The 25655-nt window shown below is 41.6% G+C and overlaps 1 protein-coding gene and 1 pseudogene across 13 annotated transcripts in view; both read right to left on the bottom strand.

The window, feature by feature from the left end:
* Positions 1-856: 856 nt before the first annotated feature.
* Positions 857-25655, bottom strand: part of PUS7 (pseudouridine synthase 7) — a 71832-nt gene continuing 47033 nt past the window's right edge. For 8 of the 12 annotated variants that reach the window (XM_009002616.5, XM_002751719.7, XM_078343110.1 and 5 more), the window contains 7 exons: positions 18093-18154; positions 16143-16303; positions 13816-13942; positions 9067-9168; positions 6120-6249; positions 3197-3288; positions 857-2238 (listed from right to left, as the gene is read on the bottom strand). In XM_009002616.5, coding sequence (XP_009000864.3) covers positions 2102-2238; positions 3197-3288; positions 6120-6249; positions 9067-9168; positions 13816-13942; positions 16143-16303; positions 18093-18154 — 811 coding nt within the window. In that variant the 3' untranslated portion in view covers positions 857-2101. Of the gene's footprint in view, positions 2239-3196; positions 3289-6119; positions 6250-7839; positions 8245-9066; positions 9169-13815; positions 13943-16142; positions 16304-18092; positions 18155-25655 lie in introns of all 12 variants that reach the window. The other 4 variants (XR_013524068.1, XR_013524067.1, XR_013524066.1 and 1 more) reach the window with 2 other exon arrangements.
* LOC128928425 (CXXC motif containing zinc binding protein pseudogene) lies at positions 23898-24582 on the bottom strand (annotated as a pseudogene). Its single transcript, XR_013524069.1, has one exon. The product of XR_013524069.1 is annotated as a CXXC motif containing zinc binding protein pseudogene (transcript).

The raw sequence follows: 25655 nt of genomic DNA on the forward strand, positions 1-25655 counted from the left end.
CACCACTGCACTCCAGCCTGGGTGACAGAGCAACACTTTATCTCAAAAAAAAAAGGATAATGTATGATATGTCCAATTTTTTTTTTTTAATTTGGTGTCATGACTCGGATCCGTGTCCAATCTTTTTTAAGACTCAGCAATGTGGTGGTGGTGGATGTCATTAAAACAAAAGTGTTGAGAAACAGTTCACTGCCAGGCACAGCGGCTCCCATCTGTAACCCCAGCACTTTGGGAGGCTGAGGTGGGTGCATCTCCTGAGGTCAGGAGTTCATGACCAGCCTTGACAACATGGTGAAACCCTGTCTCTACTAAAAATACAAAATAGCCAAGCATGGTGGTGCATGTCTGTAGTCTCAGCTCCTCGGGAGGTGGAAGCAGGAGAATTGCTTGAGCCCAGGAGGCAGAGTTTACAGTGAGCTGAGATTGTGCCATTGCCCTCTAGCCTGGGCAACAGAGCAAAACTCTGTCTCAAAACAAAAAACAAACAAAACAAAACAGAAACAGTCCTCAATCTCATTTCTACTACCAGATACAAGACAAATGTCATTCACACTCCATGCTCCTGGTATGGTAGCTCTTTCCTATTTCTTTTCTATTCCAGAAAGCACACTGGAAGATGAGTGAGTGATTCCAATGTAAGAATAACCTGGAGTCCAGTCCAATACTCTCAATTAAGCATAGCATTTGACTCATTATCCTCATACTTCACCGCTGATCACAAGACATTTTGGTGTCAACTTCATTTCTGATGAGGATTCCTCATTTCATTTAGTTCCTTACCTTTAGTCAAGGTCAAGATTCTTATCTGCACTCATTTAATATATTTATTTGACTTATTTACATAACCAGTAGAAAGGAGATTTTAAAAATATTTATTATATTTGTTTCTAGAAATCATAGAAAATAAAAATTGATACAATTATGATACACAACTTTAGAAAGGCGTATCTATCCTTTCATACCAGAGAAAAGTTTATGCAGTGTCAGACATGGAAATACCAAAGCCACTGGTGACAAAGGGTAAACAAATGCTACTGATAGATGCTCTTGTACATTTTTATAGTTTTATTCTCTACCATTATTTATTTTTATAGCAAATACCAGTCCAGTGGAAAGAGTTCTGAACATAAAAGGCACCTAGGGTAAAAATTAGACCTTCACTAATAAAAACAGCTATACACGATTACATAAAGAAAAAAAACCCGGCTGTCTCAGTGACTTACACTGGTAATCCCAGGAGTTAGCCTCTGCAACATGGCAAAACTGTCTCTACAAAAAAAGACAAAAATCAGCTAGGCGTCGTGGTGTGCACCTGTACTCCCAGCTACTCGGGAGGCTGAGGTGGGAGAGTCACTTGAGCCTGGGAGGACTAGGTTGCAGTGAGCCAGAATCGAGGATTGCAGAATTACACTACACTGCAATCCAACCTACACTATGGAGTGAGACTCTGTCTTGGGGGAAAAAAAAAAAAGGATAGAAGAAAAAGGTTCTATCAATGCAACTTTCCTGCAAGGCATTGATAATATATGCAAAAGCCACTGCAACTAAAAAGTCTTTAATGCTTGCCTGAATCTTGTACACAAGCAGGATAATGATGATCACTGTTTACAAGTCTGTAGATGTTTGATTATCATTTAAATCAGCATGAGTACTGTATTAATATTCGTGGGTGGCAGCTATCAAATTATTTACCCACAGTCCAGATTTGTTTTGTTGCATTGCTCTTAAAACGTATGGTTGTATACTCCATCACAGATGTGTCAAAAACTCCTGCTGTCTTTTGAGAATGCAGCAAAACCTAAACCTGATTCTTTAAACCAAAGTCCTTTTTTTATTATTGTAAAGCTGACATCTCACTGATTTAAGCACCTGAAGTATATTTTGACCAATTTATATTCTGAGCTAAAATTAAGAACCTCAGGATTTGTGTACATGTACAAATATTGCAAATTATTTCTTTAGGCTAATAAAAACTTTAAAAAATACAAATAATTTTTTATTACAAAGATTTGAAATCCATATGAGTCTGAACTAAGAAATGCACAGGGAGCCAGGAAGCAAACACTTGTGTGCATTTGCTGATCTGTGGACAAGGTACTGCTCAGCGAAGCCAGGTGGTATTCAGCTGTGTCTGGTTCTTGATACTGGTATCCATTTTTAGCACTTCTCGAATGGCCATGGTGGCATATGTAGAAGGGGGTAGAGAAAAATCCATTTTCAAAGCCCTGTATTTGCCTTCTGCCAGGCAAGAAAGAAGAAAACAGTCAGAAAATGAAGGCAACTGCAGAAAGACCAGAGAGTGTCACATAATCTCTACGCAAATACAAAGAACTGTGCTCCTTTCTTTAGACTCTGTTTCCCAAGAGGCCTCCGAGAATGAGACCATGTAAGTAAAAGATCTGTGAGTGTGAACCTGCTGAACAGTTATGGAAATTCTACCCAGGAGCTTTCACAAAAGGGCAGATGACAGAAGAGCACAAGAGAGAAATGCATGTAAAGTTAAAAAATAATAATAAAAAATTATGGCCTGGGAAGAAAGAACAGAAAAAGGAATGGCAACAAGAATTCAATGATGAGAATGCCAATTTAATTTTTTTTTTTTTTGAGACAGAGTCTCACTCTGTCACCCAGGCTGGAGTGCAGTGGAGCGATCTTGGCTTATTATAACTTCTATCTCCCAGGTTCAGGTGATTCTCCTGCCTCAGCCTCCCAAATAGCTGGGATTACAGGCATGCACCACCACATCTGGCTAATTTTTTTTTTTTTTTTTTTGTATTTTTAGTAGAGACAGAGTTTTGCCACATGGCCAGGCTGGTCTGGAACTCCTGACCTCAAGTGATCCACTTGCCTTGGCCTTCCAAAGTGCTGGGATTATAGGTGTGAGCCACCATGACCTGCCACCAATTTTTTAGATTCTTCCTGAATTTTCACTCATCTTTGGTAACTCCCTGTGGGTGTTGGGGTGAAATACTCCATCACCTAATATCACAATCATCTGTAACACTCATTCATTTTCAGGAGGATTTACCGGTTTGATTTACTAACCTCCAGCCATAATCATGAAACTAAGGTCATAAAACACAATGAAATCATGGGTGCTGGTAGTGGCTGTAAGAGCAGTTTTAAAAAAAAATTAAGTTTTTGTTTAAGAAAATATTTCAAAGTCGACACAGGGCTGATGACTGAGTAAACTTACCAGAAGCAAAAACTGGTGGTGGCTTCCCTTCTAGGTTGTCCACATCTGTGTTGAAAAGTGGAATTTTGGGATCATCATATGCAACAACTTCCCTTCAAAATGAATAAAGGTAAGTATGAATGTGAACTTTCATACTAAGCCACTCGTCATCATTTGTTTAGGAAGAAAAACACATAATTTACTGTAAATAATTACAGTTAGGACTCCTGAATAACAAGAGCAGGGCCAGATTTTATACATTAAGTTTTGCATACATATATATAATTTTTTTTTTTGAGATGAAGTCTCACTCTGTTGCCGAGGCTGGAGTGCAGTGGCATAATCCTGGTTAACCATAACCTCTGGCTCCTGGGTTCAAGCAATTCTCATGCCTCAGCCTCCCTAGCAGCTGGGATTACAGGCGCCTGTCACCACACCCAGCTAATTTTTATATTTTTAGTAGAGATGGGGTTTTGCCATGTTGGCCGGGGGGGTCTCAAACTCCTGGCCTCAGGTGATCTGCTTGCCACAGTCTCCCAAAGTGCTGGGATTACACGTATGAGCCAATATGCCTGACTCAATCCAATTATATTCTATTAATTATTTAAAAACACACAACTGGGGCCAGGTTTAGTGGCTCATGTCTCTAATCTTAACACTTTGGGAAGCTGAGGTGGGATGACTGACTAAGCCCATGAGTTCGAGACCAGCCTGGGTAACATGGTGAAACCCCATCTCTTTATATTAGCAATTAAATTTTTTAAAATGTACAATTGACAGTTCTTTTTAAATGAAGTTGACAAGTAGTAAATTTCACTTTGCACTGTTGTGACCAAATCAATTATGACATTTACATTTTCTCCAGAGTGGGTGCCACAACCAACAACATCTTGTTACTAAGGAAGAACAGTTCTCTGGAGTGGGGAAGACAAGGTCCAACCATGTGGACCTCTTGCCATAATCCAGAGAAGAGGAGGAAAGAAAGATGGAAGAGAGAAGCAAATAGGGAATGAAAGAATTTCCTGGGAATAAACAACTAGTTCAGGATTTCATTTTAAAATTATCAGATAAAGCTTTAGGTAATACTAGTTATTCAAATTTGTTTTTGAGACAGTTTCGTTTTGTCACCCAGGCTGGACGGCAGTGGTGTGATCACAGCTCACTGCAGCTTCTATCTTCCAGGTTCAAGCAATCTTCCTACATTGGCCTCCCAAACACCATCACACCTGGCTAATTTTTGTATTTTGTTGTAGAGACAGTCCTGCTATGTTGCAGAGGCAAGTTTCAAGCTCCTGGGCTCAAGTGATCCTTCCACCTCGGCCTTGCCATAAAATTTTTTTTTTTTTTTTTTGAGATAGAGTTTCACTCTTGTTTCCCAGGCTCGATCTTGGCTCATGGCAACCTCCGCCTCCCAGGCTCAAGCGATTCTCCTGCCTAAGCCTCCCAAGTAGCTAGGATTACAGGCATGCGCCACCATGCTGGGCTACTTTTGTATTTTTAGTAGAAGCAGGGTTTTTCCATGTTGGTCAGGCTGGTCTCGAACTCGCGACCTCAGTGATCCTCTTGCCTTGGCCTCCCAAAGTGCTGGGATTACAGACGGGAGCCACCACGACCGGCCATAAATATTTTTAAATGAACTAATCAAGTAATCTTTTCCTCTCTGGAAATATGACGTTAAAACAACCAGAGCAGTGTTTGGAACTCACAGCTAATTCTAAGTAAGGTAATTTGCTCAGGGATAGCTCTTTACACAAATCTAAAGTTTTCAGAAATAGGAAAAAAGTTCACTCTGTACAAATTCCTTCAATAATTCAGTGAAGCCAACAAAATGTAAATGAATTCACTTTCTGTAACTGTTTACATTCAAAACAGCTTCCTTATTTTTCTTTTTTTAGAGACAGGGTCTCGCTATGTTGCCCACCCTCATCTCAAATACCTGACCTCCAGCAATCCTCCCACTTCAGCCTCTCAGTCTCTGGGATTACTTATGAGCCACTATGCTCAGCTTACTGTCATTTACTTCTTGATGACTTGAGAAATACATAGTAGCAGAAGCAGTAACAACAGTAATAATAACAATAATAAGTAACACTTATGAAACACTGACATGCTGGGTTCTAAGCACTGAAAAATACAGTCATGCACTGCTTAACAACAGGGACATGTTCTAACTCTTGTCAGGCAATTTCATCACCACGTGAACATCAAAGAATGTACTTACACAAACACAGATGGTATAGCCTACTACACACCATGGTTATAGAGTATAGCCTATTGCTCCTAGACTACAAACATGTACAGCATGTTACTGTACTGAATACTGAAAGCAACTGTAACACAATGGTAAGTACTTGTGCATCTAAACAGAGAAAAGGCACAGGCTGGGCATTGTAGTTCACGCCCGTAATCCTGCTTGAGCCAAGGAATTTGAGGCTGCAGTAAGCCATGATTATGGCACTGCATTCTTGTCTTTATTAAAAAGAAAGGAAAAGAAAACAGGTAAGGCTGAGTATGGTGGCTCAAGCCTGTAAACCCAGCACTTTGGGAGGCCGAGGCAGGAGTTTGAGACCAGCCTGGCCAATATGGTGAAACCCTGTCTCTACTAAAAATACAAAAATTATCTGGGTGTGGTGGCATGGTGCCTATAAACTCAGCTACTCTGGAGGCTGAGGCAGGAGAATCATTTGAACCTGGGAGGTGGAAGCGAGCCAAGATAGCGCCATTGCACCCCAGCCTGGGTAACAAGAGTGAAACTCCATCTCAAAAAAAAGAAAAAAAAAAGGTAAGTAAAAATATGGTTTTATAATCTTACAAGACCACCATCATATATGCAGTCTGTCACTGACTGAAAATTATTTGTGCGGTACATGACTATATAGGTGAAGCAAGAGTTTACAACTTATATAGTAATTCAGTTCTATTTCATTCAAGATTGATTACTCACCAGCTAACATTCTGAGGACGAATAATGATCTTTCGGTAGGCCCCTGACAAGGAATAATCTCGGATTTTGTGTCTCATGTTGTCAATATCAAGATTGTCAGCTGTGAGCATTTCCCTGTAGGCTTCTTGAACTAATATAAAATACAAAAAGTTAGCTGAAATGCAGCCTGTCATCCAAGTTATCTTGAACTAGATTACAAACAGAGTAACATGTAAACTCAGTGAGATTGCCCTAATAAGTCACCTTAATTTATAATCCAAAATCTGTTCCCTGGAATCAATATTTAGTGACTTAGTAACTAGGACTAGAGGGTGTATTCAGCTTTGGTTTGGCCAATTCATAAGTTATTTTTGCAACCAGTCAGGGTACCTGTGGTGTAAGCTTCCCAAGCCAACTACAAAAGGCCATTTTATCCGAAGTTGCTATACTACATTTTATAGGGGCTGAGAGTTGGAAGACACTATACACAGAGGCTTCAAACTCTCTGTGGAAGAGATAGTTATAAATAAATGTATAAAAATAAGAGACCTTGGAAAACCATCTGGCTCACCCGCGCACCTGATGTAGAGTCTTTTTTATAAAAACACTCAAGAGAGACGGTTTTCCAGCCTTTGCTTGGGAAATACTTCTTTGTGAGGCATGCAATTATTAGAAAGTTCTTCCTATTCCAAGCTGAAATCCATTTTCTTATAACTTGTGTTTACTGCTTTGGAACACAGTGGATTAACTGTCCTCTTTCACATATGGTCAGAAGTACTGAATCTTTCAGCCATATCTTCTCTACACCAAATGATGCTTCCTGCCACTGTCCCTCCTTTAACATTTCTGTATATCCCATCAAACCTTTTATCTGACCCAGGATAACAGGTTCATATACAACAAAAATGCCAGACATTTTAAACTTTTTATACAAACTACTATCAAACTGGGGGGCCTTTTCTATTAGCATTTGGTCACTGGGAATAAATGTGGGAATTTACATTTATTCCTATTAAATGCCTTCTGCAGTTTTTTTTTTAACATCTTACTAAATTATTTATTGCAAACTTGCCCCTCTTATTACAACTCTGCTAGCCTTCTACTTATTCAGTAACTAATACAAGACATTGAATAGGTGTCATACATATTGGATGGATAAATGCAAATACAATGAAATTGAGTTTTAAAAATTAATACTGCAATATATTATGCAATTCTTAAACACATTTTTCATATAATTAACTATTTTGTACAATATGCAAATATAATAAGAAAATTTCTTTTTTTTCTTTTTTTTTTTTTTGAGACAAAGTTTCGCTCTTGTTACCCAGGCTGGAGTACAATGGCACGATCTCGGCTCACTGCAACCTCCGCCTCCTGGGTTCAGGCAATTCTCCTGCCTCAGCCTCCTGAGTGGCTGGCATTGCAGGCATGCGCCACCATGCCCAGCCAATTTTTTTTGTATTTTTAATAGAGATGGGGTTTCACCATGTTGACCAGGATGGTCTCGATCTCTTGACCTTGTGATCCATCCACCTCGGACTCCCAAAGTGCTGGGATTACAGGCTTGAGCCACCAAGCCCGGCCAACAAGCACATTTCTTTAAGTTACTCATAAAAAATATTGGCTAGAACAGGGTCCTTAACATACACACTAAGGACAACAGGGATCCCTAAATCAAGCACTGTCAGATACCAGGTATGCATGTGTTACATATCCAGAAACCTGATATATCACCCACCCAGTCTACAAATGGCCATCTTGGCTACAAGGTTTTCATGGATGGCTTTGTCAAAGGCTTTGCTGAATTTATGTTCTCACTGGTACCAGCAAAGTTCCTGATCCCAAAAGGTTTAAGAGAGAAGACGAAAATGTTTTCTTTCGTATGATTGTTGATTTTGGGTGTCAACTTGACAGGGGTAAGGAATACTCCAGCAGCTAGTAAAACAATTTATTTTCACTGTTTCAGTAAGCACTGAGCTCAGCCTTCTTCTGAGAGGGAAATCTAGGCATTTGATTAGAGTGACCGGACTATGCCAGGTGTGTCGGTGAGGGTGCTTCTAGATGAGACTCGCATGTGAATTGGTAGGCAGAGTGGAGAAGATCTGCCCTCAAGGTGGGTGCACACCTCCAGTTGTCTCGGGGCCTGGATAGAACATAAAGGCAGGGGAACGGTGAATTATCTCCCTCTCCTTCCCAGAGCCAAATGCCCTTCTTCACCTGTCTCTGGATGTCAACTCCAGGTTCTCTGACCTATGGACTCTGGGACTTATACCAGTGATTCCCCAAGTTCTCAGTCTTTGGCCTACAACTGAGAGTTCTATCATTGGCTTCCCTTGTTCTGAGGCCTTCACACTTGGACTAAACCATGCTACTGGCTTTCCCAGTTCTCCCATTTGCAGAGGGCCTGTTGTGGGACTTCTCGACTCCACAATCAAGTGGGTCAATTCCCCAAACAAATCCCCCCGCCCCTGCTTTTTTTTTTTTTTTTTTTTTGAGACAGAGTCTTGCTCTGTTGCTCAGGCTGGAGTGCAGTGGCGTGATTTCAGCTCACCACAACCCATGCTTCCTGGGCTCTAGCCATCTTCCCACCTCAGCCTCCGAAACAGCTGGGACCACAGGTGTGCACCTCCAGGCCCAGCTAATTTTTGTATTTTCAGTAGAGACGGGGTTTTGCCAGGTTGATCAGGCTGGTCTCGAACTCCAGAGCTCAAGTGATCCATCCATCTCAGCTTCCCAAAGTCCTGGGATTACAGGTGTGAGCCACCATGCCTGGCCTATTTATTTTATTTTATAATTTCAACTTTTATTTTAGATTTGGAGGTAGAGTTTCTTAATTTAAATTATCCATGTGAATACATCCCTTTCTGGGAGACTGTCATAAATAACTCAAGTTTATATATGTTTGATATAGTAGCTTCATTATGTTAAACTTGGTTTAACTATTTTCCCCATACAGGGAACTTACTTTTATGCTTTGGGTAGATAACATCGAAACCAGGCAAGGGCATCACCACATCATGGATAGAGTAATTATTAACATCCTCCTCCTCAATATAGGTGGGTGTGGCTGTAAATTCACAAGTGAACAATAAATTAAGAAAATAGGCAACATTTTTATGAGATCAATCTTCTAAAATTATACACATCTAAGCAAGTCAGAAGTTCAAGTTAGTACAGGTTCAGTGGCCTAGAAAGCTTAAAGAAATTAAGTGGAGGCCAGGAGCAGTGGCTCACACCTGTAATCCCAGCACTCTGGGATGCTGAGGTGGGCAGATTGCTTGAGCCCAGGAGTTCCAGACCAGCCTAGACAACATGGCGGAACCCCATCTCTATAAAAAATATAAAACTCGGATCCAAGATGGCCGATCGCTAACATCCCGGGATTGCAGCTCTCAGGGAAGGCGCGGAGAACTAGAGGACGCCACACTTTCAGACAAATTCTGGTCGCTCACGGAGCAGAAGATCCCCCAGTGGAGGAAACACACGGGTGGCCAGCGCGACTCTCGTGGCCGGCACAGCGGTTCCACTGGCACCTTGGTGCGGCAGCTCTCGGAGCAGAGTAAACAGGTTCGGAGGACCGGCACGGGCCCCCCGCACGACACCAGAGCCCCGCGCAGCGGCTGTGACGGCACCTCGGTGCGGCAGCGCTCGGCACAGAGTAAACAGGACCGGTTTCCCTTCTGACCGAGGTTTGGAGCCCCGGGAAGGCAGAGTCGCCTACTACGGACACAAGAAGGAAGCCAGACAGGAGAATCTTGGGCAGAAAAGCACCATCAGTTTTAACGCCGCTGCTCTGGCCCTGGGAACTAACAACCTGGACGCCCACTCAAGAGACCTAATCTGAAAGTTGGTTATTTCAAAGACGACAGGAGGATAAATTTACAATGACGGGAAGAAACCAGCATAAAAAAAGCTGAGAATACTCAAAGTCAGAATGCCTCTCCCTCTACAGAGGATCACAGTTCCACATCAACAATGGAACAAGGCTTGATGGAGAAAGAGCGCATCCTGATGACAGAATCACTCTTCAAGGAATGGATAATAACAAACTTCGGTGAGTTAAAAGATCATGTTGTAGCCCAATGTAAAGAAACTAGGAACTTTGAAAAAAGGTCTGATGAAATCCTATTGAGAATAGACAACTTAGAGAGGAGTATGAGTGAATTAATGGAACTGAAGAATACAATACAGGAACTCCGAGAAGTATGCACAGGTTTAAACACTCGAATTGTTCAAGCAGAAGAAGGGATATCAGAGGTCAAAGTCCAACTTAATGAAATAAAACGTGAAGAAAAGATTAGAGAAAAAAGGATAAAAAGGAATGAGCAAAGTCTACAAGAAATGTGGGACTATGTGAAAAGACCAAATTTACGTTTGATAGGTGTACCTGAATGTGACGGAGAGAATGAATCCAAGCTGGAAAATACCCTTCAGGATATTATTCAGGAAAATTTTCCTAAACTAGCAAAGCAGGTCAACATTCAACCCCAGGTAATACAGAGAACACCACAAAGATATTCCTCAAGAAGAGCAACCCCAAGGCACATAATCGTTAGATTCACCAGGGTTGAAACGAAGGAGAAAATACTAAGGGCAGCCAGAGAGAAAGGTCAGGTTACCCACAAAGGCAAGCTTATCAGACTTACAGCAGATCTCTCAGCAGAAACTCTACAAGCCAGAAGAGAGTGGGGGCCAATATTCAAATCCTCAAAGAACAGAACCTTCAGCCCAGAATTTCATATCCAGCCAAACTAAGCTTCACAACTGAAGGAAAAATAAAATCTTTTATGAACAAGCAAGAACTCAGAGATTTTATTACCACCAGGCCTGCTTTACAAGAGCTTCTGAAAGAAGCATTACACACAGAAAGAAACAACCAGTATTAGCCTTTCTAAAAATACACCAAAAAGTAAAGAGCACCAACATAAAGAAGAATTTACACCAACAAATGGATAAAACAGCCAGTCAACATCAAATGGCAGTAACCCTAAATTTAAATTGACTAAATCCCCCGATCAAAAGACACAGACAAAACCCAATGGCATGTTACATCCAGACCTGTTTCACATGCAAGGATACACAAAGACTCAAAACAAAGGGATGGAGAAAGATTTACCAACCAAATGGAGAGCAAAAATAAATAATAAATAAAAAGCAGGAGTTGCAATTCTCGTATTGGATAAAATAGATTTTAAAGCGACAAAGATATAGTGGTAAAAGGATCAATGCAACAATAAGAGCTAACGATCCTAACACCCAGATACGAGACTTAGATTCAATGAGACAGAAAATTAATAAGGATATCAAAGACTCGAACTCAGATCCTGAACAAGTAAACTTAATAAATATTTATAGAGCTCTCCACTTCAAATACACAAAATATACATTCTTGTCAATACCACATCACACCTACCCATAAGTTTAAATGAAACATTGATTGGCCATTATTAATATCCAATTTTTTTCAAAATAAAGCAATATTTCCATTTACTCTCCCTCTTTCTTCCTATCCTTTATTTATTTATTTTTTTTCTTTTCTTCTCTCAAAAAAAAATAAATCAACTTGTAAACCTCTAGATCCAGGTCGGCAATGTCTCTCTCATTGCTTGATTTCCTTCCTTCCCTCCCTCGCTGCTTCCTCCCTTCCTTCCTTCCTTCATCCCTTCCTTCCTCCCTACCGTCCTTCTTCCCTCCCTTCCTGCCTTCCTCCCCCCACCAAAAAAAATAAAAATAAAAAAATAAAAATCAGCTGGGTGTGGTGGCAGACACCTGTAGTCCCAGCTAATCGGGAGGCTAAGGCAGCAGGGTCACCTAAGCCTGGCAGGTTGAGGCTGCAGTGAGCTGTGATTGTGCCACTGCACTCCAGCCTGGGGGTTGGAGTGAGACCTTGTCTCAAAGGAAAAAAAAAAAAAAAAGAAAAAAGAAAAAGAAATTAAGTTTGGATACATATCCTTCTGTCTTTTCTGCTTTACTGAAGAAATAAAAATCAAGGATTTAGAAAAAGTAAAAAAAAAAATTTGTTTTTTGAGACAGGGTCTTTGTCACTCAGGCTAGAGTGCAGTGGTATGATTAAGGTTCACTGCAATCTCAACCTCCTGGGCTCAAGTGATCCCACTGCCTCAGCCTCCCGAGAAGCTGGGACCGTAAGTGCATGATACCAGGCGGGGCTAGTTTTAAAATTTTTTGTAGAGCTGGGTCTTACTTTGTTGCCCTGGCTAGTCTTCAACTCCTGGGCTCAAGTGATTCTCCTGCCCTCGCCCCGCAAAGTACTTGGATTATAGGTGTGAGCTTCTGTGCCCCATCTAAAGTAAAATTTTCAATGAAAATTTAAAAACATTTACCTCTCAGCTGCATCCTCATTTTTTTGGAATGCCTACTCTTTAAAATCAAGAAACATTTTGAAAAGCCAAAATCGTATTTGCAGTGGCATCATAAATGGATGCATTTTGCTAAGAAAAGATAAACAATTAAAAAAAAACAGTATGTACTTAAGAGAATAAAACACAGCAGCACCCAGGATATTAAAATACACTCAATGGGATCAACAGGGCATGAGGAAAACAGGTTAAATCAAGAAAATAATTTAAAATTTCTGAACAAAATTAGAAGCCTAGTGGGTTTATGGGGTCTGCCTGCAGATGGGCAGACTATATATTCAGCTAATAGATGGTAGCCTAGTATGCCAGACACACATGAAATTTGGAACCAAACAGACTGGACTCTGAATCCCAGTTTTTTTTTGTTTTAACTAGCTGTGGAACCTTGGGCAAGTGACTAAACCTCATCTGAAAAACAAAGAAAATACTTCACAGTAACACTGGGGGCTTTAAATGAAAAGATACAGACAGGGCTTAGTGCCAAGGCCTGGCACACAGTACAGGCTCCACAGCAGATGGGATATTAGCACTGTCTTGGGAACATTTTGGGCACAGCATATACTAAATGCCCATTCTATCATAGCCCACATGCAAAATCAGTGGCAGTCTGGTGTTGAGTTGAAGAAACTTTACCCCTGGCTGACAAGATACATCCAGAGGTGTATTTATTTGCTAGACCTACATAAAAGTGTAGAAAGAGATTTCAGCCATCATTTAGCTCAAATCCTATTTGAGTTGAGAAAAGGGAGGCTCAGAGAGAGATGCTTACTCAGGCTGGGGTTGGTGGCTCAAGCCTGTAATCCCAGCACTTTGGGAGGCTGAGGTGGGCATATCACCTGAGGTCAGGAGTTCCAGTCAGAGGTGCTTACTCAAGCAGATGTATATTTTTTCTTTAAAGATACAGATACAAACTAACCAATGTAAGTTACTACACGTTTCTTTTTTTTTTTTTTTGAGATAGAGTCTCACTGTGTTGCTCAGGCTGGAGTACAGTGGCGCTATCTTGGCTCACTGCCAAGTCCACCTCCTGGGTTCAAGCAATTCCCCTGCCTCAGCCTCCCATGTAGCTGAGATTACAGGCATACACCACCACACCCAGCTAAATTTTTGTATTTTCGGTAGAGACAGTGTTTTTTCACACTGGCCAGGCTGGTCTCACCTCCTGACCTCAGATCCACCCACTTTGGCCTCCCAATGTGTTAAGATTGTGGGCATGTGCCACCACGTCTTGCCACATCTCTCTTTCTTAATTAGTAGCCAGGCTGGATTTTAAAGTCATTACTGGCAACTAACTGAACCCTAGCTTGGTTGAATAACAAAGACATTTGCCTTTTTACCTCCTTTGAGAACAAGGTCCCCTGGAGCAGGTTTCAGCCCATAGTCTTCTATCCTCTTGCTTACCATATTATTCCACACATAGCTTTGGTAGCTATGAATATACATCAAGCGATTATTTCTGGGTATCTGGAGGGAAGAAAAAAAATAAGCAAGAAAACATATTCTGAATATAAAAACTGTTGTCCTTTTTTTTTTGAGACAGGGTCTCGCTCCATGCCCAGGCTGGAGTGCAATCTCGGCTGGAGTGCAGTGATGCAATCTCGGCTCACTGTGCCTTCGCCTCCCAGGTTCAAACAATTCTCCCACCTCAGCCTCCCGAGTAGCTGGGATTATAGGGGCATACCTCCATGACCGTTTTTTCTTTTTTTTGGATTTTTAGTATAGACAAGGTTTCACCATGTTGGCCAGGTTGGTCTTGAACTCCTGACCTCAGGTGATCTGCCCACCTTGGCCTCCCAAAGTGCTGGGATCACAGATATGAGCCACCGCTCCTAACCAAAAAGTGCTATACTTTCTACCTTGCTTGTTCAGTGGTAATCCTAGTATAAGAAACTTCTACTGTATTTATTTATTTATTTACATTTATTTTTGAGACAGGTTTTCATTCTGTCACCCAGGCTGGAGTGCAGTGGCATGATCATGGCTCACTGTAGCCTCAAACTCCCAGGCTCAGGTGATCCTCCCACCTCAGCCTATTGAGTAGCTGTGACTACAGTTGTGCACCACCATGCCTGGCTAGTCTTTTGGATTTTTTCTAGAGACAGGATTTTGCTATGTTGCCCAGGCTGGTCACAAACTTCTGGGTTTAAGCAATCCACCAGCCTCAGCCTCCCAAAGTGCTAGAATTATAGGCATGAGCCATATAATTTGTGCCCAGCCAAAACTTCTACTTTAATCTCTCATTTTTCTTCTACTTTAATCTCTCACTTTTCTTTCCTTTTTTTTTTTTGAGACAGGGTCTCACTCTGTCACCTCGGCTGGAATGCAGTAACACTATCTTAGCTCACTGCAACTTCCGCCTCCCAGGTTCAAGTAATTCTCCCACGTTAGCCTTCTGAGTAGCTGGGTGCACACCACCATGTCTGGATAATGGATTTTTGTTGTTGTTGTTTTTTGAGACAGAGGCTCACTTTGTTGCCCAGGCTGAAGTGCAATGGCGTGATCTCGGCTCACTGCAATCTCTGCCTCTCAGTTTTAAGCTATTCTCCTGCCTCAGCCTCCCAAGAATCTGGGACTACAGGTGCCTGGCATTTTTTCTATTTTTAGTAGAGATAGGGTTTCACCATGTTGGCCAGGCTGGTCTAGAACTCTGGACCTCAGGTGATCCACCTGCCTTGGCCTCCCCAAGTGCCAGGATTACAGGTGTGAGTCACTGCACCAGCCCGTTTTGCATTTTTAGTAGAGACAGGTTTTGCCGCATTGGCCAGGCTGGTCTCAAACTCCTTGCCTCAAGGGATTTGCCTGCCTCAGCCTCCCAAACTGATGGGATTACAGGTATGACACACTATGCTCGGCCATAATGTTTTTTTTTATCTTTTTTTGTTTTTCTTTGGCCATAATGTTTTAAGAAAAGTTTATAAAATTTGTATGGGGCCACATTCAAAGCTGTCCTGGGCTGCATGTGGCCCGCAGGCTGCAGGATGGACAAGCATGCCTTACATCAATGGCACAGTGTGCAAACTCAAGGAATTTACACATCAATTTTCGAGCTAACAGAGCTTTCTCTCCCATAATGCCATGGAAAGAAAGAATCTAAATTATTGAACTGACAACTAATTTCATGCACTCAGAATTCTGCTTTCTTTGTGCATCTTGGAAAAGACTTAGTTTAAGGGTTAAACTTTAACATGTCCTGGATTATACATATCCAAATACTGGTATGGGCTACACTTGCTAGTATGGTACTTCCTACTCTTGAATCACCATGATGAAACCAGACTAAAATGCAACTATTTAGACTGCCTGCTGTTCAGTCCTTTTACTAAGGCAGTTTATAGTTCTGGTGATGGAATGATCAGGAAATGACTGTACAATAGATTCTGAATTTCTCCAATACCAAGAGACTTAATTTAAACAGAATTTCCACCGAAGACTATGTTTTCCACATTGATGCTTTTCTTATGCCCTCAATAAGTAATGCTCGCATCCACTCCCTCATCATCACTCAGGGTCTGACCAAAGATTACTCGGGTGAAACAGCTCAGAGATCATCTAAGGATCCTTATTTACCTTCTGCTCTTTCAAAATTTAGTAAAATCCTTGAGATGAAATTTAAAAAGCATTAAAACACCTTGAGCCATTGCCTGACTTCACAAATTGCACTCACTAGGCCAAATGCAGAGACTATATTCTTCATTCCATATTTTGAAAGTCCTCGAAGCAGCTGCCCTTCCACACACCTTTTGACAGGTAGTTTTCTGAGGGCAGCAGTTGGGTCTTTGGTCTTTGCCCATTCTTCTCTGCATTTAACCAAGTAGCCCTTTTCAGCTGAGGGGGGAAAAAAACTATGAATAAATGACTTACCCAACAGATAGACTTCCATAACTTAAAAGTTCAGTTCACAGAGAACACAAAATTAGAAAATGCTATTTGCAATATAGGTGCTGTTTAGAGCTTCCACTCATCTGAGGAAGTGCAAAGACAGGAAATGTAGAAAATTTACAGAACTATTTGGCTTTGTCAACATGCTATCACCCTCTGGTCAACAGTAAAAGCCATTTAACTGTTCATTACCGTAGCTGATTTAACATGACTAAAAGCTGCTAGTACTTCTTTCCTTCTCTTTTTCCATTGTAATGTCAAGTTTAACGGGCAGGGTGTACTTGCCTTAAAATCAGATAATTTCATCTTTTTATAGTTTGCAAATGAAGTACCCAAAGTGAGCATAATTATTTTGACAATCAGTATAGCAGTAATTAAATCTTTTTTCATTCAATGTGATTTTAGAGATACTTTCTGGAAAGTTTTTGTTGAATTCTTCATACTGCAAATCCTCAAGATGTTTTTACCAAGTTTTTATATTCTATTACACTATGTTTTAACAAAATAACCACAGGTGAAACTTTTTGGATTCATATACACTCATATTTAGAAGTGAATAAAGAAAAACATATGTGTTTATTTTTAAAATGTATTTATGCCCGGGCGCGGTGGCTCACGCCTATAATCCCAGCACTTTGGGAGGCCGAGGCGGGTGGATCACGAGGTCAAGAGATGGAGACCATCCTGGTCAACAAGGTGAAACCCCATCTCTAGTAAAAATATAAAAAATTAGCTGGGCATGGTGGCGCATGCCTGTAGTCCCAGCTACTCGGGAGTCTGAGGCAGGAGAATTGCTTGAACCCAGAAGGCGGAGGTTGCAGTGAGCCGAGATCGCGCCATTGCACTCCAGCCTGGGTAACAAGAGCGAAACTCCGTCTCAAAAAAAAATAATAATACAATAAAATATATTTATTCAGTTATGCATTAATACACTGAGCGGGCAAAAGAGCTAAAATAGAGGCCAGGAATGGTGGCTCACTCCTGTAATCTCTGCAATCTGGGAGGCTAAGGCAAGTGGATCACCTGAGGTCATGAGTTTGAGACCAGCCTGACCAGCATGGTGAAACCCCGCCTCTACTAAAAATACAGAATTAGCTGGGTATGGTGATACATGCCTATAATCCCAGCTACTCAGGAGGCTGAGGCAGGAGAATCACTGGAACACGGGAGGCGAGGTTGTAGCATTGCACCCCAACCTGGGAAATGAGACTGAAACTCCGCCTCCAAAAAAAGGCTAAAATAGGATATAAATTATAAATCTTAAATACATACATAAAACTGTTGAAAAATATACATAAATGTATACTTTCATTGTAAAAACAAATAAAATACTGAAATAATAACCCCAATTTGCACAAATGCTTTTATTCAAAGCAATTTCATGAATACCTAGTCATACATTCTATTTTCTTTTTTTTTTTGAGACGAAGCTTCGCTGTTGTTACACAGACTGGAGTGCAATGGCACGATCTTGGCTCACCGCAACCTCCGCTTCCTGGGTTCAAGCAATTCTCCTGCCTCAGCCTCCCGAGTAGCTGGGACTACAGGCACGCACCACCTTGCCCAGCTAATTTTTGTATTTTTAGTAGTGATGGGGTTTCACCTTGTTGACCAGGAGGGTCTCGATCTCTTGACCTCGTGATCCACCCGCCTCGGCCTCCCAAGGTGCTGGGATTATAGGCGTGAGCCACCGTGCCCGGCCATTCTATTTTCTTAACATGAATTTTATTCTCACCTCCAGAGCGGGGTTTCAATATTAAATCCATGACTTCTATCCAGGAATTCTGTAGTATAGCTCTAAAATTAAACAACATTTATTTTACTTAATTTTGCATGAAGATAAACTTTATATGCATAAATCTCTGAAGAGTCAACAAATCACATTAACTATACACTGAAGCCTTGACCTCCCAAGCTCAAGCGATTCTACCAACTCAGCCTTCCCGCCACCCTGGTAGTAGCGGGAACTACACATGCACACCACCATACCTGGCTAAGTTCTTAATTTATTGTAGAGATGGGGTCTCACTATTTGTCTTCAAATTCTGGGCTCAAGTGATCTTCCCACCTTGGTGCCCCTAAGTGTTGGGATTACAGGTGTGAGCCACTACACCTGATCCTACATTATCTTATTAAATTTAAGAGTAAGCAGAGAATCTAGTATGATACAGATTTCAAGTATAAAAGGACTTCTACCAAAAGAACTTTAAAAAAAAAAAAGAATAAAATTGAAAACATAATGCTTACGCATAACATTTAATATCATTTCAGTTTAAACATGTGTTAATAGTACAAATACTACCTAGTCATGCTTTAGGTAGTTACATGCTTTTTATTTATTTTTGAGATGGAGTCTCACCCTGTCACCCAGGCTGGAGTGCAGTGGCACGATCTCGGCTCACTGCAACCTCTGCCTCCAGGGTTCAAGTGATTCTCCTGCCTCAGCCTCCAGAGTAGCTGAGACTACAGGCACCCACCACCATGCCTGGCTAATTTTTGTATTTTTTTTTTTGGTGGTTGGGGGGGGGGGGGTTCACCTTATTGGCCAGGCTGGTCTTGAACTCCCAACCTTGTGGTCTACCCACCTCGGCCTCCCTAAGTGCTGGGATTACAGGTGCCAGCCACTGTGCCCAGCCTACAAGGTATTATTTATATAAATCACAGTTAAGTCTTTATGTGTGAAACTCGTTTGATTTCTCTATGTTAATACCTTCTTGGTATTATCTAGGCAAATAGAATACAATTTGCTCTTCTATATTATTCTTGTCAGAATGGAAATATCTTGATATCTGATGATTATATAATTTACATATGCTTTTTTAAAAATTTAATTTTAATTTCCTGAGATAGTCTCCCTTTGTCTTCTAGGGTGGACTACGGTGGCACGATCTTGGCTCACTGCAACCTCTGCTCTTGGGCTTAAGCAATTCTCCTGCATCATCCTCCTGTGCAGCTGAAACTACAGGTATGAGTCACCATGCCTGGCTAATTTTTTATTTTTTTGAGATGGAGTCTCACTCTTCTGCCTAGGTTGGAATGCAGTGGCGTGATCTCAGCTCACTGCAACCTCTGCCTTTCAGGTTCAAGCGATTCTTGTGCCTCGGCCTCCCAAGTAGCTGGGATTATAGGCTTGGGCCACCAAGTCCGGCTAACTTTTGTATTTTTAGTAGAGAAGGGGTTTCACCATGTTGTCCAGGCTGGTCTTGAACTCTTGGCCTCAAGGGATCCACCAACTTCAGCCTCCCAAAGTGCTGGGATTACAGGCATGAACCACTGTGCTCAGCCATTTGTATTTTTAGTAGAGATGAGGTTTCACTATGTTGGCCAGGCTGCTCTCAAACTCCTAGCCTCAAGTGATCTGCCACATTGGCCTCCCAAAGTGCTGGGATTACAGGTGTGAGCCACCATGCCTGGCTTACATATGCTTTTAAAAAACTGAATGGTATATAAGGCAGGTTACATGTTACTCAATCTCTAAGAAATAAAGCACTGTTAACACCTCAGAGTGTATTTTTGACCTTTTTGGTGAATCTGTAAGTGTATGTAATTCTTCCTTTAACTTACTATATTATTGCTATACTGCATCTGAAAATTTTTTTCCTTTAAGATTTCTGGCCTTGGAGTCTTACTTAGCAAGACCTTTCTCTATCAAAAGAACGCAGGAATCCCTTTCTATTAATTTTTGTTTTTCCAGTTAATTATGTTTCTTTTTTTCATATTTAAGTTACATAATAAGAAGCCATTTCTGGATATTAAACTGTCTAAAATGCTATTTGGTATATATTGATGACATCATATGGATTTTCAATCCAGTAATATAATTACACCAACAGATTTCTTATTGATGGCCATCCTCACAGTCCTGGAACAAGCCATGTTAAATCAGTCTTTAAATCAGTCCTGGGATAAATTACTTACTTGGATAATCCTTTAGACAATATTGACAAAAACAGTAGAGTACTAGTTGGTACTAGGCACTGGTCTGCCAGATATAACAGACACAGATTTTTACACCAAAAAACCTTGGTTAGGTTGGGTGTGGTGGTTCACGCCTGTAATTCCAGCACTTTGGGAGGCTGAGGCAGATGGATCACAAGGTCAGAAAATTGAGACCATCCCGGCTAACATAGTGAGACCCCATTTCTCCCAAAAATACAAAAAACTTAGCCGGGCATGGTGGCACGTGCCTGTAGTCCCATCTACTCAGGAGGCTGAGGCAGAAGAATTGTTTGAACCCGGGAGGTGGAGGTTGTAGTGAGCCCAGATCGCGCCACTGCACCCCAGCCTGGGCGAAAGAGTGAGACTTCATCTCAAAAACAAAAACAAACACAAACAAGCAAGGAAACAAAAAACCTTTGTTAAGTATCAATTACAGCCTGCAGGCCTAATCTGGTTGTCCACCTAATTCTGTAGTTTTATTGGAAAGCAGCCATGCTCATTGATTTGCAAACTGTCCATGGCTGCTTTTGCAGTGTAACTCCAGAGCTCAGTACCTGCAACAGATGTTAAATGACCCACGAAGCCTGAAATAGTAACCAACTGTTCCTTTATAGAAAACCCTTTGCCACCACCTGATATAATAAACAGTTTCTATCTTTTTTTTTAGACAGAGTCTCTCTGTTGCCCAGGCTGGAGTGCAGTGGTGCGTGGTGCGATCTCACTACAATCTCCACCTCCCTGGTTCAAGCGATTCTCTTGCCTCAGCCTCCTGAGTAGCTGACACTACTGTGCACTATGCCCAGGTAACTTTTATATTTTTAGTGGGGTTTCACCATGCTGGCTAGGATGTCTCAATCTCCTGTCCTTGTGATCCACCTGCCTTGGCCTCCCAAAGTGCTGGGATTACAGGTAGGAGCCACTGCGTCCGGCCCTAAACGGTTTCTTAACTGCAGGACTTTTCAGCACCGTTAAGAGGCCACCATATACTGTCAAGGTTCGGTATACAACACCATATTAAATATAAACAGATCTGGTTTGCAATGGGCCATCCTATTTAGTACACTACACATTACGGTGTTTTGTACTTTTCTTACTTTATCTTTCCTTCTTCTACCTTCTTTTATTTTACTGTGGTAAAATAAATATAACATAAATTTTAGATTTTTGGCTATTTTTAAGTGTACAGTTCTATGGCCTTATGCACATTTACATTGTTGGGACAACCATCACCACTGTCCACCTCCTGAACTCTTCAATCTTCTCAACTGAAACTCAATACCCATTCAATAAAACTCCCTATCTACCCATCCCCCTAACCCCTGGCAGCCACCATTCCACTTTCTGTCTATGGCTTTGACAACTCTAGGAACCTCATGTAAGAGAAATCATACCATATTTGCCCTTTTGTTACTGGCTTATATCAGGTAACATAAAGTTTCCAAGGCTTTTCCATGTGAGAGCATGTATGAAAATTTCCCTCCTTTTGAATTACTCAAGACCAGGAGGTGGAGGCTGTAGTGAGCCAAGATTATGCCACTGCACTCCAGTCTGGGCAACAGACCAAGACTCCATCTCAAAAAAACAAAAAGCAACCAACCAACCAACCAAAATCCCTCCTTTTAAAGGCTTACATATTCCCTTGTATGTATATGCCACATTTTGTTTGGATGAACACCTGGGTTGCTCCTATCTTTTGGCTATTGTGAATGGTGCTGTTATAAACATGCATGTACAAGTATCTGGTGAGTTCCCACTGTCATTTATTTTGCATATATACTGAGATGTGGAATTGCTGGATCATAACATAATTTTATTTATTTTTGAGACAGAGTTTCACTCTTGTTGCCCAGGCTGGAGTGTGATGGCGTGATCTTGGCTCACCGCAACCTCTGCCTCCCAGGTTCAAGCCATTCTCCTGCCTCAGCCTCCCAAGTAGCTGGGATTACAGGAATGCTATTTTTTTTTTGTATTTTTAGTAGGGTTTCTCCATATTGGTCAGGCTGTTCTTGAACCCCTGACCTCAGGTGATCCACCCACCTTGGCCTCCCAAAGTGCTGGGATTACAGGCATGAGCCACCACACCCAGCCTATATTTATTTTTACTTTATTTTTTTTAGATGGAGTCTTGCTCTCTCACCAGGCTTAAGTGCAATGGTACGATCTCAGCTCACTGCAACCTCCACCTCCTGGGTTCAAGAGATTCTCCTGCCTTAGCCTTCTGAGTAGTTGGGACTACAAGCACCTGTCACCATGCCCAGCTAATTTTTGTATTTTTAGAAGAGATGGGGGGGTTCACCATGTTGGTCAGGATGGTCTCGATCTCTTGAGCTTGTGACCAGCCAGCCTTAGCCTCCCAAAGTGCTGAGATTATAGGCCTGAGCCACCATGCCCAGCCTATATTTAATTTCTTAAGAAATCACCATACTGTTTTCCACAATGGCTATACTATTTTACATCCTCCCCAGCAAAGCTAGGTTTCTTATTTCTCTGCACCCTTACCAATACTTATTTTGTTGTTTTGTGATGGTAGCCTTCCTAATGGATATAAAGTGGTACCCATGGTGGTTTCAATTTGCATCTCCCTAATGACTAGTGATGCTAAACACCAATCTACATATCTTTGGAAACACATTTATTCCACTCCTTTGCATTTTTTTTTGGTTGTTGTTGAGTTTTAAAAGTCATTTAGTCCTTTATACATTCTAGATATGTCTTATCAGATACATGATTTGAAATATTGTCTCCTATTCTGTGGGTTATCTTTTCATTCCGTTGAAAGTGTCCTTTGATGCACGTGTTTTTTTTTTTTTTTTAAAGTCCAACTTACCTATTTTTTTCTTTTGTGTTGCTTTTTGCTTTTGGTGTCATATTCAAGAAACCACTGACAAATCCAGTATCATGAAGTTTCCACCCATGTTTTCTAAGACTTTGTGTAAGTGCAGCTCTGCTCTATGTTTAGATCTTTGATCCACTTTGAGTTTATTTTATTTTTGAGACAGTTTCACTGTCACCCAGGCTGGAGTGCAGTGGCACAATCTTGGCTCACTGCAACCTCTGTCCCCCGGGCTCAAGCAATTCTCCTGCCTCAGCCTCACGAGTAGCTGGGATTACAGGTGTGCACACCACCACCCCCAGTTAATTTTTGTATTTTTTAGTAGAGACGGGGTTTCACTATGTTGGCAAGGCTGGTCTTGAATGTCTGACCTCAAGCAATCCGCCCACCTCGGCTTCCCAAAGTGCTGGGATTACAGGCGTAATCCATCATGCCTAGTCTATTTTTTTTTTATTGTTTGAGCAGAAATAAAGTTTTATTTTTGCTTGAAGATGGTTCTTAAATTTTTTAAAACGAATTCCTAATCCTCACAAAGATCTTTCCAACAGGAAGTTCAGTAAGTTTGGGTTACAGTAAGTTGCCATTGGCTTCTGGCTCATTGAGTGATGGTGGGATTGCAGTTTCGTCTTCTCTACAAAATTGCCCCTCACTGGGGAGATTCCATCTCCTTAAAAATACTCTTCATTTTCCTAAGGAGTAAACTGCTGCTGCATGAATTCTTATTTGTGGAGGGAGTAGCTGCCACCTGACTTCACCTTCATGCACCAGTGTAGCACAAACAGGGGCTTTATTGATGGGGCTTGGGAAGCTGCAATAAAGTCCAACCAGCAGATTGTGAACGTTTGGTACAGCCGCCAGGAGACAAGGGACAAAGGAACCAGCCCCTGTGGGATCTGCTGCTTACAGTACTTTGTCCTTTCTCAGTTCAAGTGTGCAGGAAGAGGGATCAGCACTTCACGAACTGGTGGGTGACCTCGTAGATTCCCACAGACTCCTGGGCCTTTTCATCATAGTCAGTTCAATCCTCCTGCAAATTAATGTCACTGAAGACTGTCCCTGACTCCACACCTTCAGCAGCAAACCCAGCCTGAGGCTGGAAATCAACTGGTTCAAGGCCTAGGCACTCAAACTCCACTATTGTCTTGAAGTTCTCATTGTCTTCAGCATCGTAAGGCTTGATGGTGCTGCTTAAAATCTCAATGGAATTTTCTCTTGCACACAACTTCCACTTCTGGACCATGGAAGCACTGCCACGGCCCCCCTTTAGTGCCACACTATCCATCAGCCGGATGTACTGCCACTTGTCTGAAATCTCACCACAGTTGCCACATTTCATCTTCAAACACCACCGGAAGTCCTCGCCCACAGGCCGGACATTGGTGATGTTCTCTAGCATGGCTTTGAGCTGCAGCGCGATTTTCCCCATGGTAGCCCGCTTGATCCAGCGCTGGCCGAGGCTGTTGCTTACCGGCGCGTCGCCTAGTCTATTTTAATTTTATATATGGTGCAACTTGTAAGGTAAGGGTCCAATTTCGGTTTTTTGCATGTGGATATCCAATTTTCCTAAAAATTATTTGTTGAAAAGTTATCCTTTCCACTTTGAATGGTCTTATCACCCTTCTCGCAAATCATTTAAATAGATGCAAGGGCTTACTTACTCTACTTTTCTTTTTTTTTTGAGACAGAGTCTCGCTCTGTCACCTCTGCCTCCTGAGTTCAAGCGATTCTCCTGCCTCAGCCTCCCGAGTAGCTGGGACTACAGGAATATGCCACCACACTCAGCTAATTTTTGTATTCTTGGTAGAGAAGAGGTTTCACCATGTTGGCCAGGCTGATCTCGAACTATTGACCTCAGGTGATCTACTCACCTCGGCCTCCCAAAGTGTTGGGATTACGGGCGTGAGCCACTGTACCCAGCTCACTTTCTTTTTAAAAGTTTTTAGTAAGGTATTCAGTAATTCACATACCATGTAATTCACCCACTGAATTTTAAGTGTACAATTCAATGGCTTTTAATGTTTTCAAAGAATTGTGGAGCATTACAGAATTTTAGAACATTTTTATCACCCCCCCAAAAAAACTCCTATCCCATTGGCAGTCACTCCCCATTTGGGCTGTTCCAGCTCTTTCTCTATAGATTTGCTCACATTGGAAATTTCATAGAAAATTTCTTCTGATTGTGGTTTTGAAGTAAAAAAAAGCAAAAAAACGGATTCATTCACTCATTCACAGGCAGGGTCTTGCTCTTCTACCCAGGCTATAGTGCAGTGGGGGTTCACTGTTCACTGCATCCTCAAACTCCTGGGCTTAAGTGATTCTCCTGCCTAAGCCTCCTGACTATCTAGGACCAAAGGCAGGCAGCGCCACACTCAGCTAATTAAAAAAAAAATTTTTTTTTTTTTGAGACAGTTTCGCTCTTGTTACCCAGGCTGGAGTGCAATGGCGCGATCTCGGCTCACCGCAACCTCTGCCTCCTGGGTTCAGGCAATTCTCCTGCCTCAGCCTCCTGAGTAGCTGGGATTACAG

This window comes from Callithrix jacchus, chromosome 11 (genome assembly GCF_049354715.1).
Source record: "Callithrix jacchus isolate 240 chromosome 11, calJac240_pri, whole genome shotgun sequence".
NCBI classification, from domain to species: Eukaryota; Metazoa; Chordata; class Mammalia; order Primates; family Cebidae; genus Callithrix; species Callithrix jacchus.